General features: G+C 38.5%; 1 protein-coding gene across 1 annotated transcript in view; it reads left to right on the top strand.

Moving 5' to 3' along the window:
* The window catches only part of CNTNAP5 (contactin associated protein family member 5), a 265,702-nt gene that overhangs the window by 148,970 nt on the left and 102,706 nt on the right, over nucleotides 1-14,026 (top strand). The window contains exon 11 of the mRNA XM_021526152.4: nucleotides 11,666-11,772. Coding sequence (XP_021381827.3) covers nucleotides 11,666-11,772 — 107 coding nt within the window. The remainder of the gene's footprint in view (nucleotides 1-11,665; nucleotides 11,773-14,026) is intronic.

Here is a 14,026-nt window from a genome sequence, read left to right on the forward strand (position 1 = left end):
TCTTTAGCCAGAAGAGATTGCTGAGGGAAGGCAGCATAAGTGTCTTAGATACTCAAAGGCTGCTGCAGCACTGAAGGGAATAATCATCCTTTCTGCCCAGGATGTATGGGAGAGCTGCCATGGCACAGACTGCCTGAGGAGACTGTCAAGCCTCTGTCACTGGGAGGCTTTAGGAAAAGTTAGATGAGTCTGTGAGAAATAATGAACATGGGTGTGGGTGAACCTGCCTTGGGATGTGAGCATGGACTGAGTGATCTTCCAGGTTCCTTCCAGCTCTGTTGCATTCTCTCTAGCTTTTCCTGCAGCTGGAACAGCTGTGCCTTGTTCTTGCTTTGGGGGTTCTGAAATGTCGACAATAACAGTGCATAAATGAAAAAAAAAAAAACAAACAAAAAACCAAAACTAAACCAAAAACCAAAACAGAAAAAAAAAACCCTACCAAAAACATGGGAAAAATCTTTCAGGAATTCAGGTCAGAAAGTCTCAGACCTGTGAGAAAGCTCATTTTAGTCAATATATCTCTAGATAATCTAAGGCAGCACTGCAGCTGTGAGGAGGGACTGTGTAGCCCAAAGTTAAGGGTTTTTTTTTAAATAACCTGATATATGTAGATAGATATAGATATATATGAAATGGGAGAGAGGGAGCAGCAGATCCTATCCATATATCCTGATTTGCTCTTTTTACTTCTAAAAAACAAATGATTCATTTTTACAACTCGGAAGAAAGCTACGTGATTGCAGAATTTATTGCTCTGGGGTTTTTTTTTTTGGGTTATCTCTTTTGCAAATTTCATGATGTCTAGAATAGTGGTTAAACTCCATTATGGTTAGTGGTATTATTTTCTTTGATAAAAAGTAACCTGATTCCCTTCTGCTTGTCTCTCTGTTTTCTTGAGGTCTTGTGACTTCTTGGAGGTGTCTGTATCCCTTTCAGATGTGGTGTAAATGAGGATGAGAAGTTTAGAGAAGGCAGTCACTGAGGCACTGGATAACTACAGAAGCATCTTCCCCCTAGTAAATCAAGATACCAGCTCTGTATGGATCCCTTCACAACCCTCTGTTTTAGTTGCTAAAAGGTGAAATGCAAATCCAGTTGGATGCATTCACTGACTCCTCCTTTGCAGGAAGTGTGTCCTCTCTGGGCTACTCAGAGGAGTGTGCAGCTCTGACTGCACAGTCTGTAAGTCTGTCATTCAGCTCTCATGGCTGTTTCTAAAACTGACACTCTGTTCTTTGGTGTGCTACAGACTGTTTTCTGCAAGGAGAGATGAAATAGGCTTGGTCTCTTCAGCCTGGAGAAGAGAGAGCTGGGCAGGGTTGTGTGATGAGGAACAGCAGGAAGGAGGTGATTAATAAACAAAAATGTGCAGTTTCTCACAAGTTCAAATCTTACACAACATCAAATTGGATGTTGTTAGATGCTGTAGAGGTCAAATGTAAAGGAAAAAGGTAGTAAAGAGTACATTAATTCATAAGCCACAGATAGCTGGAAGCTGGCAAAGTGGGATGTTCTTGAACTTATTCCATCAGCATTTTTGCTGTGGTATTGTCAAAGTAAGGAAATCAAAGGAGAGGCACTGTTAATCTGAAGCAAGACTGGAGGGATGTGATAAATTTAGGACTAGGAAGTCCGAGACCCTCACTGTTTCCAAAACATTGTTTTCATTGTATGCATCTCTCTGTACCTCTGTTGCTCAAAAGCAAAATATATTGCATCATAGCTATGCTAATATCAAAATACATTTGAATCTCAGTGTGCATTTTGCTAAGTATTAATACCTTCTGCACTGTGTTTTCTCTTCCTTTGTGTCAGTGGAAATAGTTGGCGTGTGGGTCTGTCTGTGTGTGGGCCAACAATGGAAGGCATAGCCTGGGGAAAATTCAGTCAGCCTCTCATTTAAAAATAAATGAAATGGGTAGGAAAACAAATATGCAGATGCTGAGAATTTGGCCACAGAGTTGAGAAGCTCTGGGATTTCCCATTCAGCAATTGGCTTGAATGCCAGATTTTGTGACTAGAAATACTAGCTCCAGTCCTGAAGCTGAGTTGGTTGTTTGCTGTGGTTGGCATCCTGTTCAGAGAATAGATGCAGGAATGTGGGCTCAAGAGACATTGCAGCTCAAGAGTTACCATGGTTATTAGTAAAATGTGCCAGAAAATCATTAAACCTCAGTCCAGAAATGCAGTGATTCCCAGTCCTTCCTCATAGGGCACAGATGCTCCCTTTGGGCTGAGCAAGGCTGGCTGCTCTTACCACAGATGGACCCCTTGGAATAGAGCAGCAAGGGCTGCAGTATTGCCCAGAGCCTGAAGGCATGCCTTGATTAATCTCGTGCACTTCTTGAAAGCAGTGGGACACACTGCTTTGAGATGTTAGAAAAGAAAATTCTATTTGCAGGAGTTCTTGCATGCTGAGTGTACACAAGCAGGTGAGACCTGGTGTGGTTTCCTGTACTAGCTCCTGCGAAGTCTATAAGGAAGAATGCTTAGGAGGCATTGCTGTTGGGGTAACTTGTGCTGAAGAGCTGTTGTGAGTAGAGAAGTGGTCTCTTTTTCCTTTGAATTGGCACCTCATATGGAAATTGTCTCTTTTGCCCCAAAAGGTGGTGCTGGACAAATGTGTACATTCACCAGGCTTTTGAGGCAAATACTCTTGGAACACACCAATAATGATGACATTGGTTCCATTCATGTTTTTAATTCCTCAGCCCCCATCACAAAGGATGAGGTATTTTTGTTGCCCAGTGACAGAGAAAGCCCTGTTAAGGAGTCTGAAATTTTATTATTCTGTCAATCCTGCCAGAACTGAAATACCTTGAAGTGATGGACTTATTGGTGACAGTTTCCCTGGTCAGAGGTGAGGCTGAAGCAGATGGAGAAGCACAGTATTGTACACCCATAGTTTTATTGTCATAAATTCTATACATGATTTGCACTTGAATACATTAGACTGGGTTGTCTTTGGATTAGGAAAGCCTTTTATGTGTTAAGCCTGTCATTATCCATAAAGGAATTGTGAGGGTAGCCAGATCCTGCTTTTCTTTAGGCTCAGGTTCACAAGTTTGCATAGATAATGGATGTGTTGCTCTCCCTGCCTGCAGCTGCTGAGGTACTTTAATCTGATTGCTGCAACTCATGTTGATTTTGTGCTGATGAAGCTCTGCCAGGGTTGTCCTATTTTTACTTGGCTGGCACCTTGCCCTTGCTTTAGCAAATACTGACAGTACTTGTCAAGGACAACACCAGGGACTTCAGTTCCTTAAGTGACCTGGGAGAGTGAGGAAAGGAAAAAATATTTATGTTGAATTCACCTTAGCAGATGGACGGATGGCACAGGACATCCTGGGAATTCCAGTGATGTGCCATGAGGAACGCAAACCTGACTTCAGATATTTTCTTCTGAATCCTGGCAAGGTCCCATCCCTGTAGCATCAGCAAGCAGACACAGGCACACTGATGTTACCATCCTCATTAAACCAAGGTTCATCTGCATATTCCATTTCCCCCAGCCAATCCAAATGGAGAGAGGAGCATGTGGTCTCCATAATAATCACTGTGATGGGATTGGTGTTTACAGTTTTACTTAATTAGGGAGAACTGTATGGAATGCATTCATGAGTTGGCTTCCCTCAACTGCTTCATTATGGAGCACAAATAGTGTCCTTAGTCCCTATTCTTTTATCCATACCCATGTTTTATCTGTGAAAATTCTTCATAGTATTTTCTAAATAAATTTGCTTAAAGTGTTCTTTTTCCTTGCTAAATACGGCTGACCTTTTAAAATGTGCTTTATGCCTATTTCCTTTGTAGATTCTATTTTATATTATTATAAATTTTTACTCGTAAGAAAGAATTTTTTTTTTACTTCCTTTACTTTTAGTGCTGAATTTAGCATTGCTTCATGTTTTGTACTGTCAAAATGGGCCTTTGGGAAATTAATTACTATTGCAGGTGAAGTGTTTTAGGATAAATCTGATAAAAGCATAGTGGTTTTTTATATTTCTTAACTCTCCTCTTAGATTTAATGTATGCCTTGCAGCAGAAGCCAAACTTCATATGATCCTTTCATCCCCTAGCTTGGCCATGCAAGTGAAAAAATACTCTGGCTTATTATGTCCCATGAATTTTAATTTTTTTGTTAGAGTCCCAGGCTGAGATTAAAAAAATCAAACATTTAGTATCACATTTAACCCCACATAAATATCTGAAGTGCATTGTAGAAAGAATAATTAAAAATACTCCAACCTCCAATTTGGCATCCATCCTTTTCATTCTCTATAGTTTTTCTATCTTCAGTATTTAGTGCCTTCTCTACAGAAATGACAATTATTTTATAGTGCATATTACTTTCTTGTTGCAGGAAATCCTCTTATGATTTCTCTTCATGCTTTTATAGCAATGAGTGGGATGTTTTTACATCACATTCCTTGAATTTGGATGGTGACCAAAGCTGGAATGAGCTGAAGACATAAGAGAGGATGTTGTGCCCTTTTTCAAAATGTTTCTGTATTTGTCGAAATCCCAAGTTTGATTTGAAAATTGTCTAACTATGTCTCCACCCTCAGCCAAAACAAAGTGTTTGGACTGCACACCTTCAGACGCTGGAATACCCAAATCTAGATTTTTTTTTTTTTCCTTTAAATGCTGCAGGAGAGACTGTTCTGGCTAGCTACAGGGGTCTGATGGTCCAGATAAGTAGTTCTTCTGATGGTTTGTTTCAACTTAAATAAGTGACTTCAGTATTGTGAGTGAAAATTTTCCCCTTAACTTTTGTCTCTTTTGCCAGTTTTAGGATTCAGTGGACAAATAGCTCAGGGCTACTGAAGTTTCATGTCTTATTATAGTTTATATAAGGAAAAAGGGAAAAAGTTTTCAAAAACTACTAAGCCAAAGCATGGAAAATGGATATGGAAATGGAATGGGGAAGGTGTCTTAAATCCAAGCTATATTATATGATGGGAAAAGAAAAAGGGAAAAATGTATCTTAATGACTTAATGCCTTGTAATGATCACGATACAGTGAAGAAAATAGTATTAGAAATAGAGTAGGGCATGATGTTCTGGGAGAGTTGAACGTTCTCTTAGGTGGTTCCCTAAAGTGTGCACCTATATCACAAATTAGACATGCTAACTAATGGAACTAAATTACTGGAATTACACCCTTGTAGGTAGCATTTTGAAGTGTGATCTTGGAAATCCTCTCAATGCCACACAGATTTTAAGATGGAGGGACAGGATGCAGAAAAGCAGAGCCAGATTTAAAAAATTGAAACCCACAGGCATCTAAAGCCTGGGTGTTGGAATTAAAATCCCTATAATTCCAAGGAGCATTCCTTCATCTCCTTATATCTATTATAATGTTTAAAGCAGCTGAATAATACTGGTAATGGCAGAGCTTCTCTCCAATAGCTTCAGGGCTGATTGACATTGAAGTATAATAAAACCATGTAGCACAGTGTCCTACTCTTGGACTAGGATATGATCTTCACACTGTCAGATGCTCTTGCTCTGTGATAGACAACAAGAAAATATTCCAGGAAATTCCTGGAAAAAAATAAGCAGTTACAGTGGAAAATACTATCTCTGACGAGGGAACAGTTTTCTAGGCTTTGTGTTTCTTTAATGAGAATGAAAAGGAATGCTCATATTATTTGGAAAATGCCATAAATTGGTTTTGCTTGCCCTTCCTTAATGGTGTTTTCCCTGTCCTTGTTTCTTACATGCAATACCAGTTTCAGACAATGACAATCCAGGCCCATGAAGTGTTCACTAGTCTGTGTAAGTGCTGTTGTTTCAGAGCAAAATAAAGACAGAGGCTTCAGATTTGTCAGTATCATTCAGTAAATCCTGTCCAGGGTAGGTAAAAAATGGGTTTGAGCAGGTCGAATGCCTTCCTATAACTGCAATGACTTCTACATGTGGAAAGGTGCTGAAATTGGAGAAAGTTGGCTTTGTCCCCGTGAGTGTAGGGACTTCTCACTAGGGTGGAAGAGGGGATTTGTCCTGAATGAGATCCCTGTGGAGAAAGAATGCAGTGTGAAAGTAGGTAAGGGGCTAATTTATTAACTTTTGAAATCCTGCCTGAGTGTGGAATTGAGTTTGGGAGAACCTGAATAGAGTTCTCTCCTGTTGCTGTTCCTTTAGAGTTAAAATCCATGGGATGTGCAGTGCCACGGTAAATTAAAGGCCAGATATGGGGATGCTTTGTTTATTTGAGTTTTGCAGATGGCTTTTCTGCTTTTGCTTTGTAAAATGATGAATTCTAAATGGAACAGCTGTCTGTACAGGATGGTTTATTTGTTTCCCTTTTTTCTTTTCCAAATTTATTTATATAAAATCCTTTCTGCTGATGCTAAGCCAAACTGTCAGCACATTTACCTATATTAAAAATGTAGGTGTTCTAGCAACAGAGCAATCAAACCTTAAAAAATGGCTTTTATCTAACTCACAGAGAACAGGCTTTTCCTTCACTAGTGCCAGTCCCAGAACAACCTCTTCCACAGTTCTGTGCTACTCACATACCCAAGGGCTGCTGGCATCAGTGTTCAGATCTTTTAAATGCTGGTCTCACAGTAGTATGCAAGTGCAGGGTCTGAGAACCAAGGTGACCAGTGGAAATAATAATACATTTTAAAAGTTTTATCATCGAGTTTTGCAACTCTCTCAAAAAAGAAAAACCTACCTTTGTTATAAATTATAGAGGCTTGTTTTGTTTTGTTTTTGTTTTGTGATTTTTGCATCAATTCAGTAGGATAGACAAGATGTTTTCCATCATGGAAAAGAGGAATTGTCTGCTCACATTAGTCTTGTACTCTTTGTAATCCAAGAGTTCTCATAGCATAATAAATTTAGGAAAGAAAATGTAGATGACTTAAAAATAAAAAATAAAGAATGCCACAAGACTATTTAGTAAGTTGTTGGTCAGTTTTCTAAAGTTGAATGAGGAAAGAGAATTTAGAATGTGTGGTAATGAGAAGGAAATGTCTGCTGAGGAAAACCAGAGGTCTGAAGAGTATTAATTACTTTGCAGCTGTTGTAATATTGTTTTTACACACTTCTTCATTCTTCCTCTAGTTCTGGAAGCTCATTTCTTGCTTTAGTTAAGGAGACCTAGCCCACTGTTCTACTACAAAAGGACATCCAGGGCAAAATAAGAGTGGGATGTGCTTTTGCAATATTTTTTGTGATGCTCTTGGTTCTTCATTAGTTTTCCCCTTGGTAAACCTCTGAAGTTGTTACACGTTGTCTGTCTGGTAGCACTGCTAAATTTCTCTTCAAAATGATTCTGGTCTCACCTTGAAGCCATTTTTTGTATCAAAAATAACCTTTGGCAAGGAATTTCCCAGATTTACAGCTCAGCACAGCAGGGCTGAAATCTATGTTGTTGCAATTGGCCTCAATCTATTGAGTTTAGTGGAAAGACACCATTTTACTAAAGCAAAATATAGTCTATTACAGTAGCACCATGAGTTTCATCAGACTTATATGCTCATATATGAAGTCACCTTTTTAATGTTAAATTTTGTTAATTATAAATTAAATAGCTGCTGGCTGCAAATAGGAAAACATGGTGAAATAAAATTAATTTGATACATTATTTAAGACAAAGCTTTATTGATAGTCTTCCAAAATTTCATGTGTTTTTTTTTGTTACAGCATTACTGAGTTTTAAGGACTCAGTGCTCATCTAAAAACTTTGTATATATACAGTCTTGATATTTAGGGGGTGTGCTCCTTTTTTCTTTCTCTCTGTGATGCCTCCCTCTCCTTCCTCCTTTAACTAGGAGGAATCGAGGGTAGTGCTGAATGTATTGTGCTGACTATAAAAAAATCTCAGAGGTGCTTATTGAAAGTACACTGGGTTTATTTCCAGTCAAGTGTAACATCACATGTGTAGAGCTCCTTCAGCCTTCCCACTCAAGTAATTTTGGCATTGTTATTTCTTCATCACTCCCATCAAAGGCCCGAATTTCTCCCCCCTGATGTCTCTGCAGTTTGTCCTTTGATTTCAAAGGAAGCACACCAGTTTTGGAGGTGAATGTTTCATCCAAGGACAGTGAAGGCTTTTGTGCAGTCTCTGCATATTGCTTACTTAGATGGATAAGGTGTGCATTTTCCAGCCTAGCTGAATGAGGGAAAAATGTCTTTGCTTCACTTTTTTTTTTTTTAAATAAATTTTTTTCACTGTGATATATATTATATGAATAAATGGGGAAGATCAGAGTCTCTGGTCTGTCTCAAGCTTTCTTAGGATAATCCATAAATTTTCAAGTGTCTCATTTATATTGCTTGCAAAAATTGAGTTGAACTGTTTGTTCATTTCAATGGCAAATATGTCGGGCTGCCTGATGCAAATTTTTGTCTAGGAAATGTTCTGTGACACCACTGCATTTTTTACTGAAAGTGTTTGTTTCTATTAGAATGCAAATATTAATTTACATTTTAAATTACATGAGTTTAAATCCTTCAACATGAGGATCTAAGACAGTTCACAAATGCAAAAATCTGTGACTTATCCATGCCTTGATTAATTTTAATTGTAGGTATTCCTTAATTTTGAATTTTCTCACAATTAGGAAAAAAATTGCTTCTAATTAAGACACAACTGCTCAGCTAGAATGGGATTATGGTAATTCTTAGAGTTGCAAAGAAACTTGTTTCATAAGCTTTTAGAAGGGTTAGTTATCTGACCAAAAACAATATCAATGTAGTTGGTGTTAATTAAAGCAAATAGACTAAGGAATAAAAAAAGATTTAATTCTGAATTTATGAATATCATTAAAAGCTGACAGGGTTAGTTTGACTTGCATTTTGTGCATTGTTGGGAGAAGAAAAAGTGTTTGCATTCATAAGACAAGAAGAAATAAGGAGTGACCTTCAACTTTCTAAAGTCTTTAAAAGGAAACTGTTTAATGGGAATAAATGTGGCTAAGCCTCTAATACAGGCCTTTGGCAAACCACAAATGGTAAGTAATTAGCTCTACTGCATTGAGTTAATTAATAAAAGGTAGTTTAAAGTAGGCAAAAAGCATATTTGTCCATTACACTGATGATGTAAGTTATGATAGTAAAACAGCACTGTTCTTTTTATCCCTCCAAAGAGCTCTATTAACATCATATGCTCCTCACCAGCCTCCCCGTGATGTGACTAGAGCTGATGCTGTGCAGGTGACATTAAAGAATGTTTATCACTGTGGAATTAAAGGCAGTGTGCTGAGGGCAAGGGCAGGCACCACCAAAGTACAAATAGGAGTAAAAGTGCCCCACAGGTGAAATTCACCTGTAGCACCACAGAGCTGCTGTACTCCTGTGCTTTGCCTCTGCAATGAAGCTCTTGGCTCAGGTGGCTGGCAGGGTCCTGCAGGGCACAGCAGGGTGCAGGGCACAGCACACACTCCTGTTTGCACCGTCCCAGAAGGCTGCTCCTGCTCTCTTCAGCATCCACCCAAAGCTTTAAATCTCATTTCTGTATTGCCAGGAATAGCTGTGATGGCAGAGGGGCTGGCTGGGCTCTCACTGTTACCAGCAGGCTGTTGAACTGATAGATGATTGCTCAGCATACCATTAAAAGCCAAAATCTCATCCCTTCTCAGAATTCCTACCTTATAAGGGTAGGGCAAATCCAGAAGTTTTTGCCTTCCACTTTATTTCTTTCTTGTTTTAGAAACAAGACATTCTCCCACATTGGAAATAGCTTCCTGGGGAGCTAGAAAACTAGGAAGGTAGTTCTCATACTCTGTCCTGATTTTGTGTTTGAGCTCAGTGATTAATGGAAGCCATGACAATGATTTTTATAAGAGCAATTGTTGCCCCGTTCTAAAATTTTTCTATGCCTTCTAATGTTTGCATGTTTCTACTGGAATTTCTCATGCACTGTCATGTAAATAAAGATTGTTTTACAGTCTTATTTGTGGGAGGAGAGAATTGATAAACTGTTGGTTTGACCAGTGTAGTTAGAGAAGGAGCAATTTCTTCCTCCAATCCACTGTCACTGTAATATATAGAATTCTATATATTACAAAGTCAGGAATAAAGTTCTTCTTTTTTCCCTCTTTTGCATCTATCATGCATGTGTGAGTTATTTCATATTGTAGTCTGACAACCAATGTATCTTAGAAATGTTTTAAAAAACATTGCAGATAGTTTTAAATAACATACTTTCTTGAATTCCTTATTTCTCTCATATTTGAATAATAAGCAATTACTTCAGTAACTGAGCAAGCATTAATAAAAGTAATCTTTCATGTTAATATTTTTATATGACCTTTTTAATCTTATGTATAATAGTATAAATAGTGATAAAGTGAACCTGTGTTCTGGAATGGATCTTAGAGATGAATAGATGTAAGCTTGGATGAATGAGGATGGAGCATATTGAGGACAAGAGGCTGTTCTGACAGGCCTCTGGGCACATGGACAGGTTCCTTTGGCTTGTCAAGGTTTGGCAGCTCCAAGCAGCCTTGGACTCGAGGAAATTGATGAGAACTTGGCTGATGAGGCTCAGAAGGTTGGTGAAGATGGCTGTTAGTGACATACAGGTTTTCTGCTTGCTGGCATGGAATGGGATTTAATTGTAAGCAATCTAGAAGAAACAGATTGAAAGCCACTGCTGAGGGCAATAGACATACTTGAATGCAAAAAAAAATCCTAGGGATAAGATGAACTGCAATAAAACCACATCTTCAGCTAGAAAAAAAATCAAGGTAGCATCAGTGATTTCACACGAACACCCTGGAAAGAACTGGGCACTGAAAGAGTTTTGAAGCTCCAATTACAGCAAAGCAAATCCTAATGGAGTTCTGTAGTGTAAAGGATAAATTGATTGCCTATTTCCTCACCACCCACCCATCACAATTGAATCAGCAGTATAAACAAGTTACTTATTTTCCAAAAGTCAGACATACTGTGTAAAAGAGATTAATATACAGTAAGAGGGAAAGAAATAAAATGAAAAAAAGGCAAATAAGAGAACAATCTGTTTCCATTTAAGCTGGTGTAACTCCGTTGCACTGCCTACGTTTATACCAGGGGAGTTCAGATCAGCATTCACTTCTTGTCCTGGAGATTGAATTTGTCTCCCACAGTTTTTATTTCTGTTCATTTCCTGAGCTGCATGCTGTTGTGCCTCTTTCTTCTTTTAATAATTTGTTTCACAATAATACTTCAGAGGCACACCAACTAAAATGAGGAAGAGAGTACAGAACTCATAATTGAAGCATATTTTTCTTCTCACTTAAGAGATTTGCATGCTGTTAGTGTTACCACAGATGTAACTTAGCCTAGTTTTGATAACAATAGTGCCTGTTCAATCAGAGAACAGGGGATTCTCCTTTGGAACAAGACTTCAGTAGCATTTTCACCTGCTACTTGTCTTGCTCTGTGGTCAGAATGTTGATTACACTTTAATTGCTAACAAGTGGTATATTTTTATTTAAAGTTATCTTTACTTCTGGATAGCTTAAATGTTGCTTTCTTCAGTGCTTGGATGTGAATCACAGAGAAAGAAATAATTCTTTCATTATACAGCAATTTCAGCCCTAGGAAACTCTTGCCTGAATGAGGAGTTGAGACAGTTCTGTTGGTTTTGATTTTTTTTTTTTCCCAGCACATTATTTTTGCAGAAATATTTATAATTAATTACATTTTCTATGTCTCCATTTAGATGTTTACCCAACTACTGTGAGCATGGAGGAAGATGCTCCCAGTCCTGGAGCACCTTTTACTGCGACTGTAACAACACAGGCTACATGGGAGCCACCTGTCACAACTGTAAGTAAAACCCAGATGCAGTTTTTATTTGTGTTACATCCTCATCATAATCACAGTGGTCATTAGACATTTAGTAGAATTTAGCTGGCCTGAGCTGGCTGATTTTAATCTGTGTTTGGTGCTTTAGATCAATTTTACCACCCTGGGCTTTGTTGTTAGATCATATGAAAGTCCATATTGCAAGAACCCAGTTTCCAGCCATTTAATGATTCTGAAATTTTGCTGATTTTTTTTTTTTTTTGCGTTGCTACTGTTAACAAGAATACATTCAGCTGCTGAAATCCACAGCAAAAGGAATATTAATGTGTTTTAAAGGTTAAAAAACCCCCATAAAACAGTAGATGCACAAAATGCTGTGAATTGTGGTAAAAAATAGAGAAAGGAAAAGCCACAATAAGGCCTCTTAATACAGCTGAGTAAAAGGGAAAATAGACAATGAAGGTAAATTCTAGTTCTAACAAAGGAAATAAAGGAAAAAAAACCAAAAAAACCGACTGTGAGTAAGAACAATTCCAGGAATACAACTGTGACCACTCTGGATGTTTGATGAGCACTTGGACCGCAGATAGGATGACATTGGTGAGATGGATTTTTTTTTCCCCCTGTTAACTAAAAAGCAGAAGAGAAGGTACTTAGTGGTTTGAAGCTGAGAATATTGGCAACCATACTGTCATTTTGGAGACTTTAATGGTTTGCTAGTTAACAGTGAAAGCATTTGTGGAGTATGCAGCTGACAAGAGATTCTGTTGAGAGATCTGTTGATAGATTGGTCACCTGAACATTACATTGTGAACACAAAGGAAGCCAAGGTTTTGTGCAGAAATCACACCAAGCCAGATGAAGAGAGGAAAGGAAAAGGCTGATTTATAGTTTTAAAAAGAGAACTTACTTTTCTGATCCATTGTTTTTGTTGTTCCAAAAGGCATCACACCTCTTCAAAGCTCATAAGGCCATAGCAGAATATTTACACCAACTGATGACTGGTACAGAACTAGGTGGCCAAGTCAGGTGGTGGGAAGGGAGGGGCTCCTTGGGGAAGGAAGAGTACTGACACTATTGACTGTCAAAGGTGATTAGGGGCACTCAACTCTGGGCTAAATCTGTGCTGTCGTATTAGTCTGGGGCCTGAGGCTCGCTATGTCTGTGCCAGCTCAGTGTGGCTCCTGTCCAAAGGAGACCATCTCACACCACAGAGAACTAGTTCATGACTAGTTTTCCCCACAGACACTTCCATCGAGCTAGTGAAGCCTCCTGCTTCTGTCAACTTGTGTCTGCCCTTCAAAGACACATACATATCTGCCATTATTTAAGGTTCACTGATGTTAAACTACCCTGAAAAGTTTCTTGGTAAGCTCTTGTGTTAAGCTGTGCACATCTGTGATGTACAAGTATTCAGCTGCTCAGCTTATTTACAACTGATTTATCAACAGCTAATTTGATTCCAGCTAGATTGTGGAGCCAGCTACGCTGTGAGCCAAGCAGTGCTGATAAACAGCAACATTAGTCTGGAGAAATGCATTCATCTATTTGAAATATGCAATGATACCAACTCAAAGCTGGTGGGCAAATGCAGACTGTTGATGCAAAACTTGCAGAACAAGAGATGTTATCACTTTCAGATGATTGTGGTTGATGTGCAGGAGTACCTCTTAGCAGGTGAATCAAAGGCACAGATTTGATCACAGCATAACTCCAGAATATTCTCAATGTATAGGAAATTCTCCAATCATGTAATCCAGTGTGGTTCTATCAAAGTAAAACATGTAATTTTGTATGGTTTGAAACATTACCTCAAGAGATTTTTATTTTTCTAGAACACTGATGCTGACAGGCCTGAAATTGAACTTTTACCACTTTGGAGAGGCTATTTCTTTTATTAAACTGCCCTTCAGACCCAAATCCATGCAGCAGCAAGGGAAAGATTTAGCTGGCAATCTGCTGCAAGCAAAACAGTGAGAATTGTTTCAGTGTTGCCTGGATTTCTTTCTTTGTCTGAGTTACATCACCATAGGTTTTACCTCATTTTGGTATGGTAAAACGTGGGTGCCACTGGTTGAAAACAATAAAAAGACCCATTCTTTGTAATGCTTTTAGGAAGAACTGCATGGCATGCAAGCCAGATTTAACTGGATTATGTCTTACCACCTCAGACTGGGAGATCTTTTAATTTTAAGAACTGAGATCTGGAGAGAAATTGCCCCTAACTTACTGTCATCAAATATGAAGTATTGAGATACATTTTATGGTTAGTACA

The sequence above is a fragment of the Lonchura striata genome, chromosome 7 (genome assembly GCF_050655825.1).
Source record: "Lonchura striata isolate lonStrDom1 chromosome 7, ASM5065582v1, whole genome shotgun sequence".
Lineage (NCBI taxonomy): Eukaryota > Metazoa > Chordata > Aves > Passeriformes > Estrildidae > Lonchura > Lonchura striata.